The 26,013-nt window shown below is 45.1% G+C and overlaps 1 protein-coding gene across 1 annotated transcript; it reads right to left on the reverse strand.

Annotated features, from left to right (window-relative positions):
- Positions 1-410: 410 nt before the first annotated feature.
- Positions 411-25,851, reverse strand: GCKR (glucokinase regulator). The gene is given in 23 exon segments (XM_082357643.1): positions 411-4,110; positions 4,926-5,051; positions 7,430-7,588; positions 13,134-13,217; positions 13,302-13,405; positions 13,603-13,641; positions 13,644-13,689; positions 14,076-14,152; positions 14,502-14,580; positions 14,584-14,599; positions 14,832-14,878; positions 14,882-14,930; positions 15,572-15,690; positions 16,983-17,024; positions 17,026-17,089; positions 19,900-19,994; positions 21,147-21,200; positions 21,423-21,489; positions 21,798-21,871; positions 22,256-22,324; positions 23,187-23,252; positions 23,418-23,573; positions 23,858-25,851. Coding segments are annotated over 23 exon segments (1,863 nt in total). The 5' UTR covers positions 23,918-25,851; the 3' UTR covers positions 411-3,939.
- Positions 25,852-26,013: the final 162 nt, after the last annotated feature.

A 26,013-nucleotide genomic window follows, 5' to 3' on the forward strand; every position in this document is an offset into this window, starting at 1 on the left:
TGGGGGGAGGGATAGACTGGGAGTTCGGGATTGAAATGCACACACTGCTATATTTAAAATGGATAACCAACAAGGAAAAAAATAATAATGTATTATGAATAATTTTATGACAATAAATTTGACCTTAAAAGAAAAGAACACTTTATCTTGGAAAGTTTTGATTTACAGAAAAGTTGCAAAGATAGCACAGTGAGTGACTGTATGTCCTTCACCCAGTTTCACCTAATGTTTTAACTTTGTTATACTTGAAAAATCTATGTGAACAACATTGGTACATTCACTATTAACTAAACTCCATACTTCATTCGAATTTCACCAGTTTTTCCACTAACGTCCTTTTTTTGTCCAGGACCTGTATTTAGTTGTCATGCCTCCTTCATCTCCTCTGGTCTTGTGATGGTTTCTCAGTCTTTCTTTTTTTTTTTTTTTTTTCCCTGATAGTTTTCTTTCTTGTCTCTTTTTTTAAAAAATTTATTTTATTGAAGTATAGTTGATTTACGATGTTGTATTAATTTCTGCTGTATTGCAAAGTGATTCAATTACACATATATATTCTTTTCATATTCTTTTCCATTATGGTTTATTACAGGATACTGAATATAGTTCCACCAATTACTAAGACAAGTGTATAAAATTTTCACTGTGATTGTGGATTTGTTTATTTCTCCTTTGAGTACTGTAGGTCCTATACAGTAACAACTGTTGCTTGGTTTCTCAATCTTTGTTTTCTATGACCTTTATTGTTTTGAGGAGCACTAGGCAGTTCTTTCGTAAAATGTTCTTAAATTTGGGTTTCTCTAATGTTTTCCTTATGCTTAGACTGAGGTTTGGGGATGAATACTGAGGTGACGTGTCCTTCTCGTTACATCATATCAGGTGGTACATGATATCAATTGGTGACGCTAATTTCCAGTACTTGGTTAAGGTAGTGCTTGCCAGACTTTTCCAATGTGAAGCCTCTATTTTTCTCTTTCAATACTCTGTTCTTTGGAAACAAGCCTCTTACTTTTGCCCATACAGGGGTTGTAGAGAGTGAGGGGTTATTAAGCTCCATTTCCTGGAGTGGGGTATATCTACATGTATTATTTGGAATTCTTGTGTTAGGGAGATTTTGCTCCTCATTTATTTATTCAATTATTTTATTATATCAGTATGAACTCATGTACACCTAATTTCTACTTTGTGTTATAGTCCAATATGACATTATTTATATTGTTGCTCAAATTGTTCCGGCTTTGGCCACTGGGAGCTCTTTCAGGTGGGCTCCTGGGTCCCTTTGACATGACCCCATCCTTTTGTTTTTATGAGGACTTCGTTACTTTCTGGCACTACAAGGTGCTCCAGGCTCTTCTTCCTATCTCTCTCATACCACAGCACCCCAGCCACTAGTTTACAGTTAAGCCCAATTCTTCTCTTTTCCAGGATGAAAGCATTTTGCGACCTAGATGCAGTGCCTGTCCCATCAGCCCTAGGATTTAACCCACCTCTCTAAACCATACCTGAGTTTAGATTGGATCTTAGATATTTTGCTGTGCTTGTAGGGCCCATCCGTAGAGCCATGTTGGGGCCCCTCTACCTCTTACCTGGTCCCCAAATCCTCCTTCAACCTTACTGTCCCATGGGAACTTGCTCCACCCTAATATTCCAGACCACCTGAGTTATAAAAAGAATAGCTGACTTGGGGGAGACCTCATGAGTTCCATCTTTAAATACATTAAATATGAAGTATATGTAATATCCAAATATCTTCTGCCTCTGCACCTCTTACTTTTGATCTAGTAAATAGATATAGCAGGAAATTGTTTCCTTCATCCTCCACAATCCAACCCAGTCTTTTGGGTTAGACCCTTTTAGTCATTTCAGGAGAAATTACTGTCTTGTGTTGATACAGATTACCCTCTAGCTGTTCTTGCCCTCAGATATTTGCTTTCTCTAAATAGTGGTAAAAGTTGTCACCCTACCTTTTGCATCTGGATAGGTCTTTAAAAATCTTTGAATCTCTTTAGCTCTTCCTAGAGCTCAGGTTCCACTGACAATGACCTGACTGTCTGATATTGGATCCACACACCCATGCAAGCCTCCAAACATTCCCAGGTTTTCTTTGAATGTTCCCTCACTCCACCCCAACCTCCTTCTTCCAAAGCTGTCCTTGATTCTTGGCCTACCCTGTAATATCCTCAGAACAATTCTGGCAGTTCTCTGTACCTAGCTTGCTGGTGGAATCCACTTCAATGATCTCTGTCCTGTATTGCAATTGCTCATATCTGCTTGTGAGTTCCCAGGGGGTGGGGATCAGATCTTAGTCATCTTTTTCTCCTCTACAATGCCAGAGTGTAGCCCAGCCTCTAAAGTTTCCCAAGGTGAGCAGTATACCACCTTGTTTATAACACCTGAGTATCACATGCAACTGTATACGAATTGAATTCACTTGATATCTTTGCACCATCCAAGTACTTGGCGAGTAAAAAAAAAAAAAGAAAGAACCTCTGGACTTCTAGTGTCCTTCTGCATCCAGCCTTGGGGAAATCTGACCCTGCAACCTATCCATTCCACATGTAGGAGTAGGGCTACTGCACATGTTGGCTCTGCCTCCTCCAGCCCTGGAAAGCTGGGTATCTTCTCTGACTTGACCCTGCTCATGATGCCAGGATGAGAGACGAATTAATTTTCTTAATGGAAGTGCATGGGGGAGAGTTGTGGGTAAAGAGAAGCTGAGAGCCTTTGCAGGATCTTTTCCTAACTTTACCCCTCTTGAGTTGTAGAGTTAGGAAGAGGTGTCTGTGGAGGATAAAAACCAAATCGATGGCAGTCAGAAGGCACTATGGGAATGGTGTTGAGGAAAGGGGCATTGGTTAAAGACCTAAGGTAGCAAAGTAAATGTAGATGTATCAATAGAACAGGAAAAGAGAGTTCAGACAGAGGCTGGAGGCCCACAGATATAGAGAGGTAACTTGTGGCTGTCTTTAAAAGATTGAATACTCTATCTTCATAAAACTGAAATCTATTTGGCTCCTTAGCAATCACCCTCCTGCAGAAAGGTTCAAGTGAGCTTCAGGGAGGTTTTGTCCCCAGAGAGTTCCTGAATGTCTATTACCTAGGTACTTCTTGACCACAAGGGGGAGCCAGCTCTCTACTACCATGGTCACAGTCATAGGCACTGAAGAGCTGGCATGGGTCTGGGATGAGCGAGGGTGCCTTTGATTTGTCAAAACAGGTGACAGCTGAGGTCTAAAATGTTCAGAGTGGGGTCTCTAGTGTGTGTTGGGTCCCACTCTGGCACCCTCAGAGTTCCTTATGTTCCCTTTACAAACACTGGGTAGGGATGCAACACTCACTTTATGGTCCAGTGTGTGGATGTAGCATTCATTCTAGTGATGAGGATCCTGTCATGCCTAATTGGGATTGTTATTTTCTGGGTGTCCTATGTTGGGGACACAACTTCTTCCCTCTTTCCTTGGAATTATCTAAGTTCCCACCTCTCCTTGCTTGTGTGATTCTTTGTAGGAGTGAAGTATGTGTGTGTGCGTGCACGTGTGCACCTACGTGTTGGAGATGGGGGGATATAAAGAAGCTGGAATAAGGTTTGGGTCAGTGACCACTGAAATGGAGTTGGGAAGCAGGTGGAGACATAAAGAAACAAAACTGCTGTTGGGACCGACCCATGCCACTCATCTTGTTCCACCTCTGATCTATTGACTCTGATCTCAGTAGATTTCGAAACAAGACATTCAGTTTTATTTCTGAAATCAGAATATGCCAGGGAAAGTGGATACCACTGGGTGAACAGCAAGATCTCCCCAGAGGAGAGAGACGCTGTCTCCCCAGCCTGGGCGGCTGGTGCTCCTGGAGACTGGGCCTCTCCTCCCACCTCACGTGCTGCTGACCCAACAAGTCCCCGTGGGGTGGGCTGGCCCCCTCCACGCGCCCAGAAACACCAGTTCACGGCACAGCCCGATCTAGGGTCTCCAAGAGGTCCGCGTTGCGCTTCCGACCTGGCCGGGTGAGGGCGCTCCTGACAGCCTCACGGACAGAGGGAGCTGCAGCCAGGTATGCCTGGGCCTCAGGGATGGAGCACCGGAATAGGAGGCTCAGCAAGGCTATGGGGATCACCTGTGGGGAAGAGGCAGTGAGAACTGAAGCCTGAGAAAGTGAGGCCGTCTGAGGAAGAACCCTGGAGGAGCTAGAGCATTCAGTGTGGGAGTCAGAAGATACCAGGTTGGATGCAAGAATAGAAGGGAGGGGCTTCCCTGGTGGGGCAGTGGTTAAGAATCTGCCTGCCAATGCAGGGGACACCGGCTCAAGCCCTGGTCCCGGAAGCCCACACGCCGCGGAGCAACTAAGCCCGTGCGCCACAACTACCGAGCCTGCGCTCTGGAGCCCGTGAGCCACAACTACTGAAGCCTGCGCGCCTAGAGCCCGTGCTTCACAACAGGAGAAGCCACCACGATGAGAAGCTCGCGCACCGCAACGAAGAGTAGCCCCCGCTCGCCGCAACTAGAGAAAACCTGCGTTCAGCAACGAAAACCCAATGCAGCCAAAAATAAATAAATAAAATTAAAAAAAAAAAAAAAAGAATAGAAGAGAGTTTTCAAAGACCAGAAATTGGAATGAGGTGAGTCAAGAGCAGAGAGAAGCCTTCATCCTGACCCAGAAAACTCCTATTCATCAAGACTGGTTCGTGACCCAGGTCTCCCACTCTTTCCTGACTCCTCTCCTAGGTAAAACTGAAGACTCCTTTTCGACACCCCTGTAGTACCTTTTTCACACTTCTCTGACTACTTGTCACAATCATGTCTCCTCCATGAACAGGGGGAGCTCCTTGCAGAGTGTCACTGAGCTTTGTAAACTCAGTGCTGAGACAAGTTCCTGACACATCGTAAGTACTCAGTCAGTGTTTGCTAGATGACTAGCAGCTCGCGAGTTACCTGTTCCTTCTCATGTGCAACCTGGACGTGGAAGGTGATGGGAGCTGCTCGAATATCATCCAACAGTGGCTGAGGGAAGTGGATCACCTGGAGGAGTCTCTCGATGCATCGAACCTTGGGCTGTCCCTAGAACCGCTGTGGAAGAAATGGTAATGTCCATGCTGGGCTAGAAAGCCATGGGAACTGAGAATGGGGTCAAGAGAGAGTTGGGAGTATGGGATCTCGAAGACCAGCTGTAGAGAATTCGTCCCTGTAGGCAATCCCAAACTCACAATCCCCAGCTGTAAAGGAAAACTGGGGTAAAAGGATTGGTGTTGGGCCTTGATTGGCTGGGTTACACTGGAGAATTAATGGCAAATTGGTCGTATTTTTGGCCATGTCCCTGCAATCCCAAAGGTTAGTCATCTTAAACTGAACTCATTCCCTCTGGTTTCCTCCCTAACCACATCCATCCTTTATACTGCTGTAAGACAGTTCATCTGCAAACACTGCTTCTATTTTTTTCACCACCCTTTTCCTCTCTATCTAGCTCAGCACTGTCCAATAGAAATATAATGAGTCACATATGTAATTTAAAATTTTCTAGCACAGCATTAAAAAAGAAACAGGTGAAATAAATTTTGGTCATGTTTTATTTCATCCAATATATCCAAAACATCATTTCAACATGTCAACAGTATTAAAAATTTGTATTAAAAATACAGTATTAAAAATTATTAGTGACATATTTTACAATATTTTTGTACCATGTCTTTGAAATCCAGATTGTATTTTACAATTACAGCACATTTCAATTCAAGTGCTGAATTTCAATGCAAAATTGAAATGTAGTCCTACCAAAAGAATAAAGTTGCATTTAATGAAAATTTACATGCTTCACTTTTTAAATAAAATTTGGAGCTCAGTTCAGTTCAAGTGCTCAATAGCCACATGTGACTGGTGGCTACCATCTTGGACAGCACAGATCTAGCTATGTTTGGCAAGTCCAAATTCCTGTCTGCCTTTTATTCTTCCACAGTTTCTCCCCTTCCTACTCCCTCACCACTCTGTAAAATGACTCCAGACCTGTGTCCCTCACATATCATGCCTAGCCCCCCTCTGGGCCTTGGCTAATATTCCTTCTAACAAAAGTGCCTTTCTGTCCTTCACCTCTCCAAGCCATAACCAGTAGGCCTAGCTCAAACATCACCTCTTCCATGAAGTCTTCTGCTTTGCTATAGTGCATAGATCCTACCTTCTTTCATGTTCTATTGGACTTCAGTAAGGATCATGCAATTTGACACTTAATTGTTCTCTGTTTCAAGTGTTGGTTTTGTCTCTCCTCCATTAGATGGGCCACTCTGGGATGGCAAGGACTGGATCATAGGTAGCTCTGGCTTCCCCTACCTGCCCCAACTCCAGGAACTAGAAAAGCATAAAGGATTTTTTTTCCCAGTTGGTTGGTTGTTTTTACTCATTCGAGAAGGTTGTTTTTGGGCCCTGGTGGCTGCTCACTAAATGCCCATTCATTGGCTCCTTTCACGTAGAGTTGCCAGATTTAGCAAATAAAAATATTGGATACCCAGTTAAATGGAATTTCAGATGGATAATTTTTAAAAATTAGTATAAGTATGTCTCAAATATTGCATGGGATATACTTATACTAAAAAATTATTCTTTATTTCTCTGAAATTCAAATTTAACCAGTGTCCTATATTTTTCTTTGCTACACCTATAGCAACCCTACTTTCAGGACCATCTCTTGTGCTATGTGCTCAGCATCCATGCCTCCCCCTCCTGGTATCAGCACCTTGATTTTCCTCTGGGGAATTATTGCTTCCCCATTCTCAGGCCACACTGTTTGATTGAGGCTCACTTCATGCCCCTTCCTCCATTGCCATCTTAAAGGGAGAGCATGGGTGACCCAGGCCTGGGCAGAGAGCTGCTTTCCCCTGGAGAACAGTGATTGGCTCAGGGATGGGCATGTGACCCAAGACAAACCAATGAGGACCCTCCCCCAGGTATTTGCAGGAATCGCAGGGACAGATAAACTCTCCTTCCGCCAGAGTTGCTAAATTGGTAGGATGTTAGGCTGCCACTGCTGGTGGCCAGTTTGCCACCTAGTGGAGAAAATCTTCCTGAGAATGAGAGCAACACAGAGGAAAGCAGAGCTAAGGGCTGAAAGTTCTGGAGCATGTCATTTTGCGTTTCTGGATCTAGCTACCCTGGGACTGTTCAGTTACATGAACCAATCATTTGCCTTGCTTAGTTAAAACAGTACAAATTGGACTTCTGTCACACATATGTGTAACTGAAAGAATCTTGCCTAATAGTTATAATTGCACAAACACGCACCCACGTGTGCACATATACTTCTTAGAGGAGAGGCTGGGCCTGACAGAAGGAGGAGGAGAGGCACAAGAGAAAAGTCAGCCCTTACCCCTACACATCTACATACCTCTGAAATACGCCCTCCTATGGCAGCCTGGGCATTGAAGCCAGGCCCCACCCAGCCCCATCCCGTCATGTCCTAGGTGCAGAGTGGCCAGAGCCCGCCAGAAGAGCTTGGAGTTGCAAATGTGGAGGTCCAACATGTGGTTTTGGAGGATCTTCCCAAGAAGCACATGGGCCCCTGTACTCACTGTATTCAGCACCCACTTGGCGCTTAGCTCATGCTGGAACTTCTAAATAGGGCAGACACATGGGGATATTGAAAATTAGGGGACATTAGAGCAGCAGGGTGAACAGGGCCTTATTATCTGACAGGAATCCAGGGATCAAAAAATGCAGACATAAGGACTTCCCCGGCAGTCCAGTGGTTAAGGGTGCATGCTTCCAATGGAGGGGGCATGGGTCTGAGCCCACATGCTGCTCAGCATGGCCCCCCCAAAAAAAAAGTAGACATAATTTGCTCCATCAGCCAGGGCCATTCCAGGCAAACCTGGCAGCTTCACATATTTGTGGGTTTTTCTTTCTTTCTTTCTTTTCTTTTTTTTTTTTTTTTTTTTTCGGTCGTTCTGCACAGCTTGCAGGATCTTAGTTCCCCAACCAAGGCTTGAACCCGGGCTGAGTCCTAACCACTGGACCACCAGGGAATTCCCCACATATTTGTGTTTTTGACCCTTGGTAGACAGATATCTTCCCTGAGTCCTTCCACAGTAGGATTTTGCTCTTTTTTTTTTTTTTTTAAGATTTTTTTGATGTGGACCATTTTTAAATTTATTTATGGCTGTGTTGGGTCTTCATTTCTGTGCGAGGGCTTTCTCTAGTTGCGGCGAGCGGGGGCCACTCTTCATCGCGGTGCGCGGGCCTCTCACTATCGCGGCCTCCCTTGTTGCGGAGCACAGGCTCCAGAAGCGCAGGCTCAGTAATTGTGGCTCACGGGCCCAGCTGCTCTGCGGCATGTGGGATCTTCCCAGACCAGGGCTCGAACCCGTGTCCCCTGCATTGGCAGGCAGATTCTCAACCACTGCGCCACCAGGGAAGCCCAGGATTTTGCTCTTACCAGCACTTTCCTCTTGTTACTCAGGTACCAGACAGGGGAGAAGTGGAAATCCTGGGATTCATTCCACTAAACTAAAGACTCCTTGAGAGCAGAGATGGTGTCTTATTTTGCTCCAGAGCCCCAGTCTTTTTGATAATGGCTGACACATGATTACTGATCAATACATGTTTGTTGAAAAATTAATTCAATTTAATCCTTATAACAACCCTATGAAATAGGTTTTTTCTATCCCTGTTTCTACGTATGTGGAAACTAGAGGTCAGAAGTAAACTTGATAGTGAGACGTAGAATCAGGACCTAAATCCAGGTCTCCTGATTTAGTGATGAGGGCATTTCCTACTTTGCCACGATCATTTCCTGGATGAATGAGATAATGGATGTGAAAGCACCATGAAAACTGAAATGTTGTACAAACACGTGGTACTCTGGAAATAACTACCACCTGTTCTTGACCCTCATATCTTGCACTTATAATATCTATTACCAAACTTTGAGGGCAACAGGAGTCCAGTAAAGGAATTGAGGGGGTTAAGTATTTGGTCCTAGCCAGGCTGAGGAAACAGGCTACTACTTCTGCCTCCTTATTCTGCAACTCTATAAATAGCTGGTCACACAAACCCCTAGCAGGGTGTATACTGAAAATACTTAACAAGTGATCGACAAAGACACTGAGTATAAGAATAGAAATCTGACCGATCAGAATGAAGCTGGCCAGTATGCAGTACTGATGCTATAGGCTGCATGTCAGACTGCCCTGTGGGGGAGAGATCAATCAAATCTGGGTTATATCATTAACCATTTATATCACCAACCATTTATACCATTAACTACCACTAACAAAAAAATACTTTAATTTTTACGTAATTTGAAGCTAGACACGTTCATTTTAAAGTTCATGTGGAAAAAGGGCAGCAATTCTATAGAAGAGTGTTGAAGGGAGGACTAACTCTATCAGACATTAAATTTACCATAAAGCTTCTATAATTAAACAGTATGGTACCAGCACATCAATAGACAGAAAGAAAGTCCAGAAATAAACCAGTACACGTGGGAACTGAGTATCTGATACAGGTAGCATCTCAAATCACTCAGGAAAAGATGAACTTTAAATATATATTGGGATAATTGGATAGTCATTTAGAAAAATATAAAATTGGGTCCATACCTCACCCTATACACAAGAATAAACTCTTAATGATAGTTTGGAATTAACACTTACACATTACTATATATAAAATAAACAACAGGGACCTACTGTATAGCACAGGGAACTATATTCAATATCTTATAATAACCTATAATGGAAAAGAATCTGAAAAGGAATATATATATATAACTTAATCACTTTGCTGTACACCTGAAACTAACAGAACATTGTAAATTAACTATTTAAAAAATGGTTTAAAAAAAAAGAGAGCAAGAGAAAGACCACTTTCACTAGAAGAAAACATGTACTAAAAGAAAACACATATGGAGTTCCTTTACAATCTGGGGGTGGGTGTGGCATGAGGGGAGCTTTCTATTCATCAAGATCCAAATTCAATTAAAGATTGATAAGTTCTACCGCAGAAAAATTAAAGCAAAGACTTTAGCATGGTTAAAACCCAAAGAAAATGTAATATATAGTTGACCCTTGAACAACACGGGTTTGAACTACAAGGGTCCACTTATATGCAGATTTTTTTCAATAGGAAATAGTACAGTACTACAATGATCCTATCCCAGGAATGTGGATAGGGAGGAACCACGGATACAGAGGGTCAACCATAAGTTACACCATTTTCCACTGTGCAGAGGATCAGTGCCCCTAACCCCCCACCTTGTTCAATTGTCAACTGTATAGCAGAAATAAAGGACTAATTTATAAAGAACTCAAAATCAAGGGATCATCAAGACCACAATACCATTAGAAAATGAGTATATTTCATGTATTTACATGAACACACAGTTCAAATGCCCTACGTAAGAGACTGCCCGAATAACCCTCGCAAATGTGTGAGCACACCCGAATGTGAAAAATAATGAGGAAGAGTTCTATAGGCCTGCGCTCTAGAGGCTGCGAGCCGCAACTACTGAAGCCCACATGCCTAGAGCCCATGCTCCGCAACAAGAGAAGCCACTGCAATGAGAAGCCCGCGCACCGCAACAAAGAGTAGCCCCCGCTCACTGCAACTAGAGAAAGCCTGCACAGCAACACAGACACAGTGCAGCCAAAAATAAATAAATAAAATAAATTTATTAAAAAAAAGGATGGGTGAATATGCCCAAAAGATATGAAGAAGCAGTATAATAAAGAAAAAAATTCAGGGCTTCCCTGGTGGCGCAGTGGTTGAGAGTCTGCCTGCTAATGCAGGGAACACGGGTTCGAGCCCTGGTCTGGGAAGATCCCACATGCCGCGGAGCAACTGGGCCCGTGCGCCACAACTACTGAGCCTGCGCGTCTGGAGCCTGTGCTCCGCAACAAGGGAGGCCGCGATAGTGAGCGGCCCGCGCACTGCGATGAAGAGTGGCCCCCACTTGCCGCAACTAGAGAAAGCCCTCGCACAGAAACGAAGACCCAACACAGCCATAAGTAAATAAATAAATAAATAAATAAATAAACCCAAAATTAAAAAAAAAAAAAAAATAGATGTAACACTCAAGATTTCAGCTTTAAAAAAATAAAAATTCAATGGCGAATATATATCTTTAAGGAGCCAATCTCCATAGTAATTAAATATAAATTACCACGGAAATGCCTTTCGTTTTGTTTCACTTTTTTTCCTTTGCTGATTAGCGAAGATTAAAAAGAACAATGTTACCCAGTATTTTAAGGTTGTGGGGAACAACCAATTTTACACTTTGTTTACAAACCTCTTCGGAGGTAACCACATGCATCAAAAACCTTAAAATTTTAAACACCCTTTGACCCAGTGATCCCACTTTTGGATGTTTATCCTAATGAAAGAGTCAAATGTGTGTATAAGAATATTCTGTGCAGCATTTTAATAAAAGCCATAATATTGAAACTACAGTGTTTGACAACTGGGGCTAGAGTAAACAAATTACAGTCCACATACCGTGGAACACATGACATTAAAAATGATGATGTAGATATATTAGTACAGAAAGGTGTTCATAATTTTAAATAAAGAGAAGCAAGTTAAAAACAGCATGTCAAGTATGATCTTGTTTTTATATAACTATATTTACATATGCATAAAAAAGTAGAGGGACAGTCTCAAAATTTGTCTGAGTGGTTTTTGTTTTGTTTTGGGTTTTTTTGGAAGAAGGTAGATTATGGATGATTTTTTTCCTTTTTTTTGATTTCTGTATTTTCTAAAGCTATGACAATAAAAAAATGTATTGCTATTGTAATTACAATTTTCTTTAAAAATACAGTTCTTTAAAATATCACAGATTATCACTCTGCTATAGCCCCTATCCCTGGGATAGTACCTGGCATGTGACAGGTACTCTAAAAATATTTGTTGAATGAATGAATAAATGGATCGGGCTCAACTCATGAATATGGTTGAAATTTATCTTGTATGGTGAAATAAACCGTGGATTTAGAGTCCCAAAACCTGAGTTCAAATCCTGACTCCTGTCTTATCTGTGTGGTCATTATTAAAATCCCTTAATCTCTTAATTTCATCTTCCTCATCCGGGCAATGGGGACACTAAACATACATTCCTTAGGAGATTGTTCAGAGAACTGAGATAATATACATGAAATATTGTGTAAAGTGCAAGGGCCTCTGTGTATTAGGTATTATGACTATACAATGGAACCTATAAATATGATGGGGTATATAACATAAAGGAGGGGTCTAGACGTTGTGGGTTTCATTGGAAGAGACTTCTTAGAAGATGTGAAATCTCAAAGGCGACAATGAATGTGGAAAGCATGCCAAAAGAAGTAGGGATATGACCAATGAACACCATTTGGAAGGAAAGACAAAGATACACATTGAAAGGAGCGTGGATCCCCTGTTCAGGGGGAGAGGAGAGGAGAACTCCATTGAGTTCTGAGGGCAGGTAAGGAGCATGCCAAGCTGTTGTCTGGTTAAGTTGGGGAGCTTCCTGGAGGAAGTAGTTTGAATAATGGATGAGGCCACATCTCTCCAGGGCAACCCTTCAGGGGCCTGGTTCCGCCCCATGGAGGATGGAGGGCTGTCGTGTGAGAAAACTGAGAACCAGAGATGTGTAAATCTGCTTTCTTTCTTCGGCCACGAAGCAGAACTGAACTGGCATCCAGACGTCCTGCTGCCCACTCCAAACTCTAAACTGCAAAGTGCACCCAAAGTGATCATTACTTCTACGGTTATTAGCAATGCTTGTACTGGATCATAATTTCATTAGTAAGCAGGGACTGTATCAGTGTACTATTATCTGCAGTGAACTCAGCATAGGACATCTTGCAAAAAAATATGTCTTAAAGGCTTTTGGACAGTGAGGATGACTATAGTGTCGACAATTAACTTGTGACAAAGGACAAATGAGTATCTGTCAGGTGATTGGCGACCTATCCTGTACTTTTGCATATTTCTCGAGATAACTGAATGCAGTAGCCCATTGACTAGGAAACTCTGACTAGTGACCTGGTAAAACAAAAACTTGCCCAGCTGGTTTGGTGAAAGTCAGACAAAGCTTTCTACCCTCCGGCCCTGGGTTTTCTAATTCCTGGAATCCCTCCTCCTCTGTGCCCCTCACTGCAGATATTACCTCCTCATTCCCCATACCTGGATGAATTCCCCGTCATATTCGAAGAAAAGCAGTGGCCACGTGATGCTGATGATGGAGGGAAAGAGCTTCTTCAGAGGGGTCTGCAGAGAGAGAGGAGCAGGAACGGCATCTCCAGGAAGCCCTGGCTGTAACTGCTGCCCCGGGTCCCCTCCTCAAGGCTGGACCCTCTCCGGCAGGGACTGCCGCACAGTGCTGTGTGCCAAGGCCTGGATGTTGGAGGTCTTCTCTTTCACCTGCTCCACCAGCATCTGCACCTCCTTGAGGTTGTCTAGGAGAGGGGGAGGGCATCAGAGTGGAAAGCCTGGCTCTTCAGCTGTTCTTTCTCCTCCCCTGGGGTCCAGTCAGGACACACACTCCCATCCCTCCCTCTGAGCAGGTGCCCTAAGACCCAGAGAAGTGATAGTTCCTCTGAGTCACTCTGCTGCCTCCATCCCCTCACCCCACCACTCCCATCATCCCTCTCACCATCCAGGGTAAAAATGAAGACCACAGTGTCAATTTCTGCAGGATGGAAGTCAAGAAGTCTTCCTGGGAGAAGGAGAAATGGGCACCCTGGGGCAGAAAAAGAGGAGAGAGTCCTTCCCATGGAAAACTCCAGCATATAGACTTGAAGACCAAAGAGGCCCTTAGAGGACATCTAATGCAGAGCTTTTATCTACAGATGTAAAAACCAAGATTCAAAGAGGTAAAGTGTTTTGCCCAAGATAATGCAGCATGCTGACGGAAGAGTACTGGACCAGAGCCAGGTTTGGGGAGTGAATCCAGAGCTTTCCACACTGTTCCTGTGCTGCCTCAAAGCCTCATGACCTTTAACCCATATTCCCTCTCTAGAAGGGAATCTCATTGTACTCCCTTACCTGTTTCCACCTTCCTCTTTTCTCCCACCCTCTGCACACCAGTTATCTTCCCAACTTCCCCAAGTCCCATCATCTTCCCACCTGGTTGATGAGCTCAGCCTTCTGGTTAAACATGTCACTGTGATCACCAATGAGAAAGCCATGGACATCTTGGAAATCTGGGAAGGTTAAGGACAGGGAGAGAGGAGGGATGGGCTTCAAAGGAGAGGAAGGTTCTAGGCCTGGGGAGGTGTCAGTGGGGCTGAGAGGAAAGTGGCAAGTGGGGTGCAGGGTAAGCAGTAACACACTTGGGAGGCCATAGCTAAGCACGGGGCTGGGAGCTGAGGGATCAAGGACTGAGTGAGGGCTCAAAGGAAGGAGCATTTGACTGAAATGCCTATCTAGATAGGGCAGGATGGACATTGAATGAGGACCCTCCGTGGGTTGGGAGTAGGAAAGAATTTGGAGAGCAGACCAGTTGGTTTGGATCAGGAGGAATCGGGAAGTAAGTCAACACTGGGGTCCCACCAGCACCAAAGGTGTGGATGCACTCTACTCCATCCATGATGGCAATGATGCCCAGGGTCTGCCAGCCAACCAGGTCTACTCAGCCTTTTTTCTCCAGGCTGAGAATGGGTCAGAGGTCAGGCCATGAGAGATCACAGTGAAAAAAATCCAGAGATCAGAGAAAGACACACGCAGAAGAGCACAGGAGTAAACGAACCAAAAGCCTACCCTGACCCTCCAACACGCAGACCCGCTACCCTCCCCATGTTATCATGTCTCGTAGAGTCTCCCCTGCTCTCAGAACATTCCCCATCCAGGCCGCTTCCCCCCTCCAAATACGCATCTACACACCCGGTGCTGACTTGCTTCATCAGGGCGGCGATCTTGGGGCTTTGACTCTAGGTCACCTGATGAGCCCACTCAGATGTCTGCAGGATTTCCAGAAGGCATCTGGGAGAAAGTCCACCAGCTCCCAGGGCAGGCCCAGTGCTCCCTCAGAAAGCCTGAGTCCCTCCCGCCCTGGGGAAGGCACAATTCCCTTGAAACTAAGTTCTGCTGGTCCCTGGTGGGGGAGCGGTAAGTAGAGCCAGACTGCATTCAACAGGGGCAGAGAGGGCTTCAGCGGGAAGAAGATTAAAGAGCAGAGAGGAGAGAACAGGGCATCCAGAGCACTAGGAGGAGGGTGGGATCAGAAAGTTGATGAGGGGGTAAGTGAGTGATGTGGAAGCTAGGCGAGAGACCCTGGTGAGGGAAGCAGGCCCACAGCAGGATGACCTCTACCCTGCATGGCCTGGACCACCCCCACATCAAAGACTCTAGGAAGCTAGGTTAGCTTTGGATGTCCCAGGTGTGCACAGGGATCAGGTCTGGACCTGAGGAACCCAGGGTCCATCGGAAACAAGCCAGACTCTGTGACTGTGTGATGGGAACAGTGGCGTCCCCCTGCCAGTTCCTTTCCCAGGGAAGGAACGGCAGGGCCACAGTCTTGCTGCTACCAGCGCACCCTCCAGATCTGGATCTGCCATTCCCCTACCTGCACCCTCCCACCCACTGCCTGACTCTGATCTCTCTCTGGTCCAGATCCTCCTTACCTCGGAGATGCTGCGATGCTCCAGTCCGCAGTCTTGTGAGCTGCCAGTAACAGGGTTTCCAGCAGGATCTTGGTGGCACTTCCACCTTTTATCCGGGAGGAGCCATTGAGGCCCTCAGGCTGCAGAGTGATGACACCCAGGAGAAACTGGGAGAGGAAGAAAGGTCCTGGAGTTTACTAGTTAGTGACCACTGTGCATGCAATCTGGTTAGTGACTCTTGGACATGCGCTCTGGTTAGTGGCCACTGGGCAGGCATTTGTAGGACTCGTGGCCCCCAGTGTGCTGTGAGGAGGAGTGCTGGTTGAGGGCTTAACTGAGAGGAGAGGAGGGAAGGGAAGGGAAGGGAAGGGAAGGGAAGGGAAGGGAAGGGAAGGGAAGGGAAGGGAAGGGAAGGGAAGGACAGAGAAAAGAAGAGAAGAAGAGAAGAGGGAAAGGGCCACTTCTGGTCATTTCTATGGTACATTCAGGACTCTGGAGAGGAAGCCAGAATAATTGAGTGTCCTGTTAGCTGGGGATAAGGGTTTTTCAGAGAGGTTTTGTTTTCGTTTTTGTTTTTGTTTTCCAAGTACTTTCTCCCTCCTCCATCCCCCACTTTTTAAATAACAGTTTTTAATCCAAACACTACATTTCATGTTCCTTGGACAGACCAGTGAAGCAGCCATTGATTGTAACGTACAGATATGTAGTATGACACACCAAAAAGATAAAGAGATTACAGCAAAAAGAATGATAAAAGCATTGTCTGAGAAAAGGAGATTAAAAGTAAATAATTGCAGAGAAGAGGAGAGATGAGCATCTGGGAGATGAAAGATGCAGAACTTGTGTGTAATGTGGAATTCCTGCCTTCTTATCTTGCAAAAGGAAGATCAAGGAGAATGTCACAGATGTGCCCATCCCTGGCAGAGTGGGGCAGGGCAGGGATTTGGTTAAGGCCCTTGTAAGGTCAAAGGAAGGGCAGATGATGCTAGCGAGATGCAACCACAATCCAGAGAAAGAAGGAACAGGAGCACTGGAGGCTTAGAAGGCCCACACCAGTTTTGGAGAGTCTTAGGCAGAAGAATGAAACTGCATCCCCTTTTTTTTTAAAAGCCCATATTTGAAATTGAAACATATAAAAGAGACATAAAGTAATACTTTCTACACACAGATGCAAAAGAGCTTCTTTAAATAGAAACTGCCCTAGACCATTTAGGTGTTTAATGATTACTGATTTAAGAGACAGGGTCAGAATGGAAATAAAACATCTTAAGGTGAAAAACGAAACGAGAAAACAGGATTTGATTTACAACATTTTAGTAGATACACAACACCAGGAATTTAGACATGATGTAACAAAACCTAAAATCAGAGGCCCTAAGTGGCAAGCCATCCAGAGGTGGGTGTGAGGGGTAGGGGTGGGGGCAGGTCTCACCCCAGTTGCTGGATTGAGCACAGAAGCTTTCTGTTTTCTCTGGCAGTTTCTGCATCTGCTCTGCTATTTCTCGAAATGTTGAACTCCAGTCTTCAATGGGGTCATTCCTGGGGCCCAAAGAGAGACAGAGGGGGGATCATGTGTGAGGATCTAAAGGAAGGGCCTCAGATGAGAGTTGGAACCAAATACCACATTGAGATTGGGGTCAGAGGTCAACAATTTCCTAGAGAGACGTGCTTTGATGCTCATAGGGGCACTGTGTTCCTGAACCCCAAGGATGAGGGTTAATAAAACATTCAGCAATTTAAGCCCAGAGCAAAGCCAACACTCAAGTAAAAAGTTCCAGCCTGAGACCAGAACTTTCTTGTGTCCTGGTTCTTGCACAGGTCCTATTGCCACGTCTCCTCCGCAGAGAGAGGCGACAGTGTTTATTGTGTGGTTGAAAACTGAGATCCCCAGACTTGGCGGGTCATCAAAATCATCTGGGGAGGTTTGCTTTTTTAAAATAACTACCCATTTCTGGTTTCCACACCCACCCTGAGAGTCTGCTTCAGTAGTTCTGGAGTGGAGCCCCCGAATCTGTATTTTTAAAAAGCTTCCCAGATGACTCTGAAGATCAGCCAAGTTTGGGAGCCACTGATTTAAGGAACAGCTGGAAGGTCTCCACGCCTACGTTGTTTGAAATCCTTCATTTCACTTAGTCACAGTCCCTGAAATTAGCATCCACTGCAGCAGATACATTTTTGGTGAGGAAAGCCCTCCATTAAAAGAGATCATTTATACCTTCGTATGAATTACACTACATGCCTGGAATCTGGGAGCTGAAAAAGTCTCTCAGAACTCAGCTGTCCCTCTCCCCAAGACCACCATTAAATACACAAAGCTGCTCTTGGGTAATCAACAAGCCTTCGCTGAAATACCTCCAGTGACAGGAAGCCCTCAGCTTCATTGGGTGGCCCCCTCCAATGGTTTATTTAGCAGAGTTTCCCCAGCTTGGCTGTGCATCAGAATCTCCAAGGATGCTTCCAAAAATTACATATTTCAGGGCCTTACCTCAAACCTACAACATCAGACCTCTCATACAAGAATCTTTCTTATTAACACTCCCAAGGCAGTGCTTCCACAGAATCACACCTGAGCATTGTTGGTTTAATATGCTGGCCTTCATAACACAACATTGTAAATCAACTCTACTCCAATAAAAAATTTTAAAAATATATGCTGGCCCTCTTTGAGATCGAAGTGTCCATTTAGACAGAGAATAAGAGGGAGGTGACTTGGAGGCACAGGGATTTCAGGAAAGGGGAACAGGGGGGGAGATGTGAGTAGCCAGAGGGGACCAAAGGGGCTCCTGGCATGAAGGAGAAAGGGCCTAAATTAAGGGAGCTAGGCAAAGGAGACTAGGAGGCCAGTCAGCACCCACTATTCCTTCTTTGAAAAGATGCTTGGGACCCACCTCAGATGAAAGCAGAGATCTTTGTGGTATGCATTTTCTTGAGCCCACTCTATCCTCTGACCCATGTTTTCCTTGCCTCTTCATTCCCTGTTTTAAATGTATGCTTCCTTATATTTTATGTATCCTTTATAAGCTGCCTTCAATCCTTTCTGAAATGAGAGAATAAGCAAATTAACCAACAAACAAAAAACCTCCTAAGCTTAGGAACACCCTTTATTTATTTTTTTTAACATCTTTATTGGAGTACAATTGCTTTACAATGGTGTGTTAGTTTCTGCTGTATAACAAAGTGAATCAGCTATACATAAACATATATCCCCATATCTCCTCCCTCTTGCGTCTCCCTCCCACCCTCTATCCCACCCCTCTAGGTGGACACAAAGCACCGAGCTGATCTCCCTGTGCTATGCAGCTGCTTCCCACTAGCTATCTATTTTATATTTGGTAGTGTATATATGTCCATGCCACTCTCTCACTTCGTCCCAGATTACCCTTCCCCCTCCCCGTGTCCTCAAGTCCATTCTCTACGTCTGCGTCTTTATTCCTGTCCTGCCCCTAGGTTCTTCAGAACCACTTTTTTTTTTTAGATTCTATATATATGTGTTAGCATACAGTATCTGTTTTTCTCTTTCTGGCTTACTTCACTCTGTATGATAGTCTCTAGGTCCATCCACCTCACTACAAATAACTCAATTTCATTTCTTTTTATGGCTGAGTAATATTCCATTGTATATACGTGCCACATCTTCTTTATCCATTCATCTGCCGATGGACACTTAGGTTGCTTCCATGTCCTGGCTATTGTAAATAGAGCTGCAATGAACATTGTGGTACATGACTCTTTTTGAATTATGGTTTTCTCAGGGTATATGCCCAGTAGTGGGATTGCTGGGTCGTATGGTAGCTCTATTTTTAGTTTTTTAAGGAACCTCCATACTGTTCTCCATAGTGGCTGTATCAATTTACATTCCCACCAACAGTGCAAGACGGTTCCCTTTTCTCCACACCCTCTCCAGCATTTATTGTTTGTAGATGTTTTGATGCTGGCCATTCTGACCGTGTGAGGTGACACCTCATTGTAGTTTTCATTTGCATTTCTCTAATGATTAATGATGCTGAGCATCCTTTCATGTGTTTGTTGGCAATCTGTATACCTTCTTTGGAGAAATGTCTATTTAGATCTTCTGCCCATTTCTGGATTGGGTTGTTTGTCTTTTTGATATTGAGCTGCATGAGCTGACTGTATATTTTGGAGATTAATCCTTTGTCAGTTGCTTCGTTTGCACCTTTATTTACTTTAATATTCTGAGATTTGGTGAACAAGAGGATATTTGCCCTGCCCTCTCCTTTGTGACTGTTCTGTAGATTTTCACAGGTTCCCTCCCAGCCTCCCCCAGGGGTCTGGCCATGACCTTTCATTACAGAAGGTCTGCGTACGACTTTTCATTACAGAAGGCTCACCTGGCCATGCTCACTGGGTTGAAACCCATCAGGACTGGCAAAAAGACGGCTGGGTTATCCGTGCAGTAGTCCATCTGGCCTGCCACAAAGGGAGCCTGGTGGTAGGGTGAGAGAGGAGGGTACGATGAGGGGGGTTACTCTAGTGCTGCCCGAGGCCCACGTACATCAGAATCCACCCCACATGCTTGTTTAAGTGCCGATTCTGGGCCCAGTTAAAATCTACTGGATCTGAATTTGAAGGGGAGAGCCCATGGACCTACATTTTTTTAAATTAATTATTATTATTATTATTATCGACCACACCGTGCAGCTTATGGGATCTTAGTTCCCCAACCAGGGATTGAACCCAGGACCCTGACAGTGGAAGCGCTGAGTCCTAACCACCGGACCACCAGGGAATTCCCTAGATCTACATTTCTAACAGGTTCTCCCAAGGAAATCTTCTGCGTGGTAAAGTCTGAAAATACAGAAGTAAACTGTAAGCTCCATGAGGTCAGTGTCCTGCTCTCCTTGTGTGCCTCATTCCACATCTAGCCCTTGCTGGGGTCCAGGTCCTGCTCAGGGAATTCTGAGAGTCAGAGTCAGAGCTGCGCAGCTGAGAGGAAACTAAGGGTCATCTAGCCCAGTGCTTCTCAAACAAACTACCTGGGAATCTTGCTAAAATGCAGATTCAGACTCAGTAGGTCTGGTGTGGGGAGGCCTGATATTCTGCATTTCTAACAGATCCCAGGTGATACTGATGTTGCTGGTGTAAGGACCACACTTTAAGTAGCAAGGGACTAGTCCAGGGTCAGCTTTTTCTGTAAAGAGCTAGAAAGCAAATATTTTAAGCTTGTGGGCCCTATGATCTCTGTCCAATGACTCAAACTTACCATTGAAGTGTCAAAGGAGCCATGGACAATATGTAAACACAAATGGCTGAGTTCCAGGAAAACTTCATTGACAAAAACAGGGAGCAGCTGGATTGACCTGCCAGCATAGTTTGCTGACCCCTGGACTACTCTGTCTATTTTGGTTGTTGAATGGATGGGTACATAGTTATTGTTGGATAAGATCCCTTCCCCCTTGTCCCACATTCATGCAACTGGATCCTAATTAGTGAGAGTAAAATCAAAATTCCTTACACAAGCCCTTTCTGTTTTCTAGCTAAATCTAGATAAATCTTGTTGATTTATCTTCCATGCTGTTCCACTCCTACTCCCTGCCTTCCTATAAAATTGATCCACCCAACCCATCTTCACACTCACAGAGAGTCCCACTGAAATGCCAATGACAATCACCCTCTTCTTCCCAGCAGCCACCTAGGAGAGGAGGATGGGTGAGGTAGTGCCACCAAGAGGATTCTAGGGTATAAACATATTGTGTGGGGATGTCAGGGCCAGGATGGGGTGGGGGTGGCTGGAAGGGAGTTGGGGGGCAGGGAGGAGGCAGGGGATGGGCTTTGGCTGGATGTTGGGGCTTTGATGTCCCCACAAGAAGGAACAGACAGAGGTCTGTGGTTGAGTGTCAGTGGAAAACACAGACTTCTTCAGTTCCTCGATCCCATCCAGGGCACTATCTTCCGTCCCCTCCCTAGAGGCCATCACAGACCTAAGAGGACAGACTCAAGGTCAGTGGCACTGCTTGGGAAGCAGAAGCCTGTGGTTTATTAGGGCTGCTTTGAGAGAAGGAAATGAAGGGAAAACTATCACTGAATGGGCACCTACTATTTGTTGGGCACCATAATAAACACTCTGTAGGGTTGAAAAACTTAAATACCTATGAGGGTTAGTCAGGCAATGTAAGTATGTGAAGTGGGAAGCAAACCGGACACAATCTCCACCTAAAAGCATTCAAATTCAGTTTCTAAAAGACACTAGTTAAGCCAAACAAAATATTCATAGGCCAACTTGGCTTACCTGTCACCTCCTGCAATGAGGTAGGTGTAAAGAGGTTTCTGTCCTAGACCTATCATCAGCTGGTTAAAGGAGACCTGCAAAGTCGGAGAGAACATGAAGTAGTAATGACAGGGAAGGAACAGTTATCTTGGACTTTCAACACCTTGAGGGTAGAGGCTGTATAATGATTCTCTTAGGTCAGTGCTTAAGCCAGTACTGCTTGGAATCTGACTCTTAAATATGCTGCTTGGAGATGATGGATTAGGGGTGTGTGGGATGTAGAGACATTGGCAATAGACTGGTGGGGCTCAGATGGGCTCAGAAGAAATGGGACTCCATGTTGAGATCTAGCTTTTGGAGAAGAAAGAGAGCTGGAGCTGGAGGCGGTCCACCTAGGAGCTTAGCTATGAAGAGCTTTATGGTCCTGAGGTTCACCCCAAGAAGGCAGAGAGAGCAAAACCAGCGATCAAGGTACTCACCGACATGAGGAATGCCATCCTGCCAGAGGTGCCCCTCCACTCAGCCCCACCAGCGCCTCCCTCAGGCTCCTGAGAAAAGAAAAATGCCTAGGTCTCCAGGACCCAGCTCAGGTTGGGAGAAGCATATTCTCTTTTTGGTTGGTAACAGAACCCCCCTCTTATCCCCAAAGCGAACAGAACATAGAGAATATGGTGTAGAAGAAAGAACTTTGGATTTGAGAAAGAAACTTCAGTCTGACCCCCAACTCTGGTTTAGCTACTTATTCAAACCCTTACTGGACTTCCCTCGTGGCGCAGTGGTTAGGAATCCACCTCCCAGTGCAGGGGACACGGGTTCGATCCCTGGTCCAGGAAGATCCCACATGCCGCGGGGCAACTAAGCCCGCAAGCCACAACTCCTGAACCCGCATGCATAGAGCCCATGCTCCACAACAAGAGAAGCCACCGCAATGAGAAGCCTGCACACCACAACGAAGAGTAACTCCCACTCGCCACAACTAGAGAAAGCTTGTGCTCAGCAACAAAGACCCAACACAGCCAAAAAAAAAAAAAAAAAAAAAACCCTTACTTATTCCAGAAAGGACTGAAAGCAGCTTTGTCATAGACAGATAGAAAGAATCAGCATTATCTGGCAATTATTAGCTGAGTGTATTTGGGCAAGCTACTGTGATTATCTTAAGTATTTGTTTTCCCATCCAAAAAAAAAATGGAGACAACAACACCAACTTTACAGGTTTTTGTGAAGGTAATGGGTGTGAAATACATGGTCAATTATAAAGTATTACGCAGTAATAGTTATTATAATTACTATTGATTAGTAAGAGTGACAATAAGGATGTAAAAGTCTATAAAAGGGAAAAATAGAGACCAAGAAAAGAGAAAAGTAGAGGGAAACACGAATTTAAGCAGGGAGCAGGTGGAGAGTTGGTACCTTCAGCACTTCCTGAACTTTTCCAGCCACTTGTACCATGGTGGTCAGAGTTGACTCACTGTTGAGTCACTGGAGGCAACAGGCAGGCATCAGCAGCCAAGAAAAGGACAGTGGTTTGGGGGGGTGGGGGAGGGGCTCTCAGACCATGGTCTGAGAGGGCAGAGGTTGAGGTGGGGTGGGGCTGGAGTGGGCATCGTTATTTGCAGTGTCCAGGGGATGGGTCTGGGTCACCTGGCATGTGGGCATGACTTGTCCCTCCTCCTGGAAGATCTCAGGATCACATTGCCCCAGCAATCGAACAATCTGCTCGGCATCTGCTTTGTACAGATCCCGGGTCAGTGGGTTTGACTTCTCTGTGATGGGCAGGGCTGCCTCATACCCAGACAACTAGAGGGAAGGGGGGACAAGGTCAATGGCAGGGAGCCTCATTCATGTCTGCTGAACTGGAGGTGGGTGTGGCAGCAGGCACAGTGTTGGGACACACACACACACACACACACACACAAAACATTTAGCCTGCACTTGGTACTCTGGGCCTATCAAGGAAAGAAAATCAGGAAGGAAGTTGGGAAGGAGGACGGGGAAAGCAGAAACCCAGGGTGGAGGGAAGTCCAGATGAGGCACGATTCTAGGAATCAGCGCAGAAGGCCAACAGGGAGAAAGGGTCTCACCTCCCACTTGCCAGGCTCCGGGGTCTCAATCACATGTTGAAACCGTTTTGTGCCTGGCATGGTCCGACACTGTGGACACACTGTTGTGCCTACCTCTTCAGCCACATAGCCCCTTCTGTCACACTGACTCTGCTTCCAGTTGGCAGGGCCTTAGCTGAGCCACGGTGATGATTAACCCAAGTACCCTGGCCTCTCTGCACACCTCTGCCTGTACCCTTTCCTGGACACTAGGTCTCCAGCCCTCTGGTCACCCCATGGGGGCTCCCCAGGTCCCTCTTTACAGGCACCCAGACTCCCCAGCCTCTGGTTGTCCCCGAAGAAGAAGACGCGAGGTCTTCATTACTCTTGCCCTTCGGACAATGCCCTCTTCTCTGGAGAGCCTGGAGGCCGGAAGGACAATACCCAGGCCCAGGGCAAAAAGAATCCCTGGGCACGAGTGCTCTGGAACCAGGATGCATCAGGAGGCCAGAGATCAGGGTTCTCAGGGTCAGCAGAGGTCAGAGGACCTGGGCCATGGCTTGATCACATGCTCAGCACATGCAGTCCTCCCTGTCCCACTTGCACCGTTTCACTTTCCTCTCAGAAGGAAGGCAACAGAAGCTTCAGAGCCCCAGGGGTGCACGCACTGAACTGGATATTACAGGGGAAAGTGCCACAGAAATAGAAATACTGCAATGAGAATTAGAAACCAAAGTATCTGCCCTAAATACAAGTTTGGCTAACATTTATTTACACTGAACAATGTATTTTCACATACAGTATCTCATTAGATACATTAAGAAGCTGATATTAAAATGAATGAAATAATGCCATTTGCATCTGGAATTTATCATACTAAGTGAAGTAAGTCAGACAGAGAAAGACAGATATCATATGATATCACTTATATGTGGAATCTAAAAAAATGATACAAATGAACTTACAAAACAGAAATAGACTCACAGACATAGAAAACAAACTTATGGTTACCAAAGGGGAAAGGTGGGGGGGAGGGATAAATTAGGAGTTTGGGAGTAACAGATACACACTACTATATATAAAATAAACAACAAGGACCTACTGTATAGCACAGGGAACTGTATTCAATACCTTGTAATAACCTACAATGGAAGAGAATCTGGAAAAGAATATATGTATATATGAATCACTTTATTGTACACCTGAAACTAACACTTTGTAAATCAATTACAGTTCAATGTTTTTAAAAAGATGATGATATTGACACCCTCATTTTTCAGATGAAGAAACTGAAGCTCAGAGAAGTTAAGTTAGTTGCTGAAGATCACACAGCTGACAGAATTGGGACTCACACCCAGGTTCTCACTCCAGATCTCATGCTCAACCAAAGCATGAAATAACTTAAGGATTTACATGTTTATTGAATAAATGAAGTAACTAACAAATTGGTGCAATTAATAATAATCTCTCATTCACACAGTGTTATAAGCTTTATAAAGATCGTTCCCCAATATTGTCTCATTTGATCCTCACAACAGCCCTGTTGGATGCTCTGATTTACACGTGGGAAACCTGAGACTTAGATTAACCTCTTTGTCTAAGGCCACACGGTAAGTCCCAGAGCTAAGACAAGAAACAGGTCGTCTCTCTTTAAATTTCCCCTATAAACCCAGCACTCCTAATAATCGCCGTATCTCCAGCTATTAACATGCCAGACACATAGAGAACGCTCAATAAATATTTGCCTAATAAATGAAAGAACGACTGAGAGAATGAAGGGAATCAATATCAGATTATGAATGGGGAAGATACTTAAAAGCTGACGCAGTCTACAAGTAGGAGATTGTCAAAATAATTATTATCTCCATCATTCTGTCCCCTCCCGCACCGGAGGTGGAATTCCACTTCCCAACTCGGCTAATTCCATCTGGGGAGGGAGAAGCCTTCCAGGTGCCTGAGACCCTCGCACCTGCGCCTCTCCCGACATCCCCCCGCCCCCCTCGCCCCTGCCGGGGCTTATCACACAGAGCCGGGATCTGGAGGTTTGGGGGCCCGAGAGGCCGCCAATGAGAGGGTCGTGGGAGGAGTCCCGAAAGAACCGGGTTGGGGGGGCGTTGATGACGGCGGCGAGAACCCCAGCTGGGCGGGGCGGGCCCGCACGTCCCGGCCGGGCTGCGGCGGAGCGACGGGGGCCAGCT

This window comes from Balaenoptera borealis (assembly GCF_965194805.1).
Source record: "Balaenoptera borealis genome assembly, chromosome: 15".
NCBI classification, from domain to species: domain Eukaryota; kingdom Metazoa; phylum Chordata; class Mammalia; order Artiodactyla; family Balaenopteridae; genus Balaenoptera; species Balaenoptera borealis.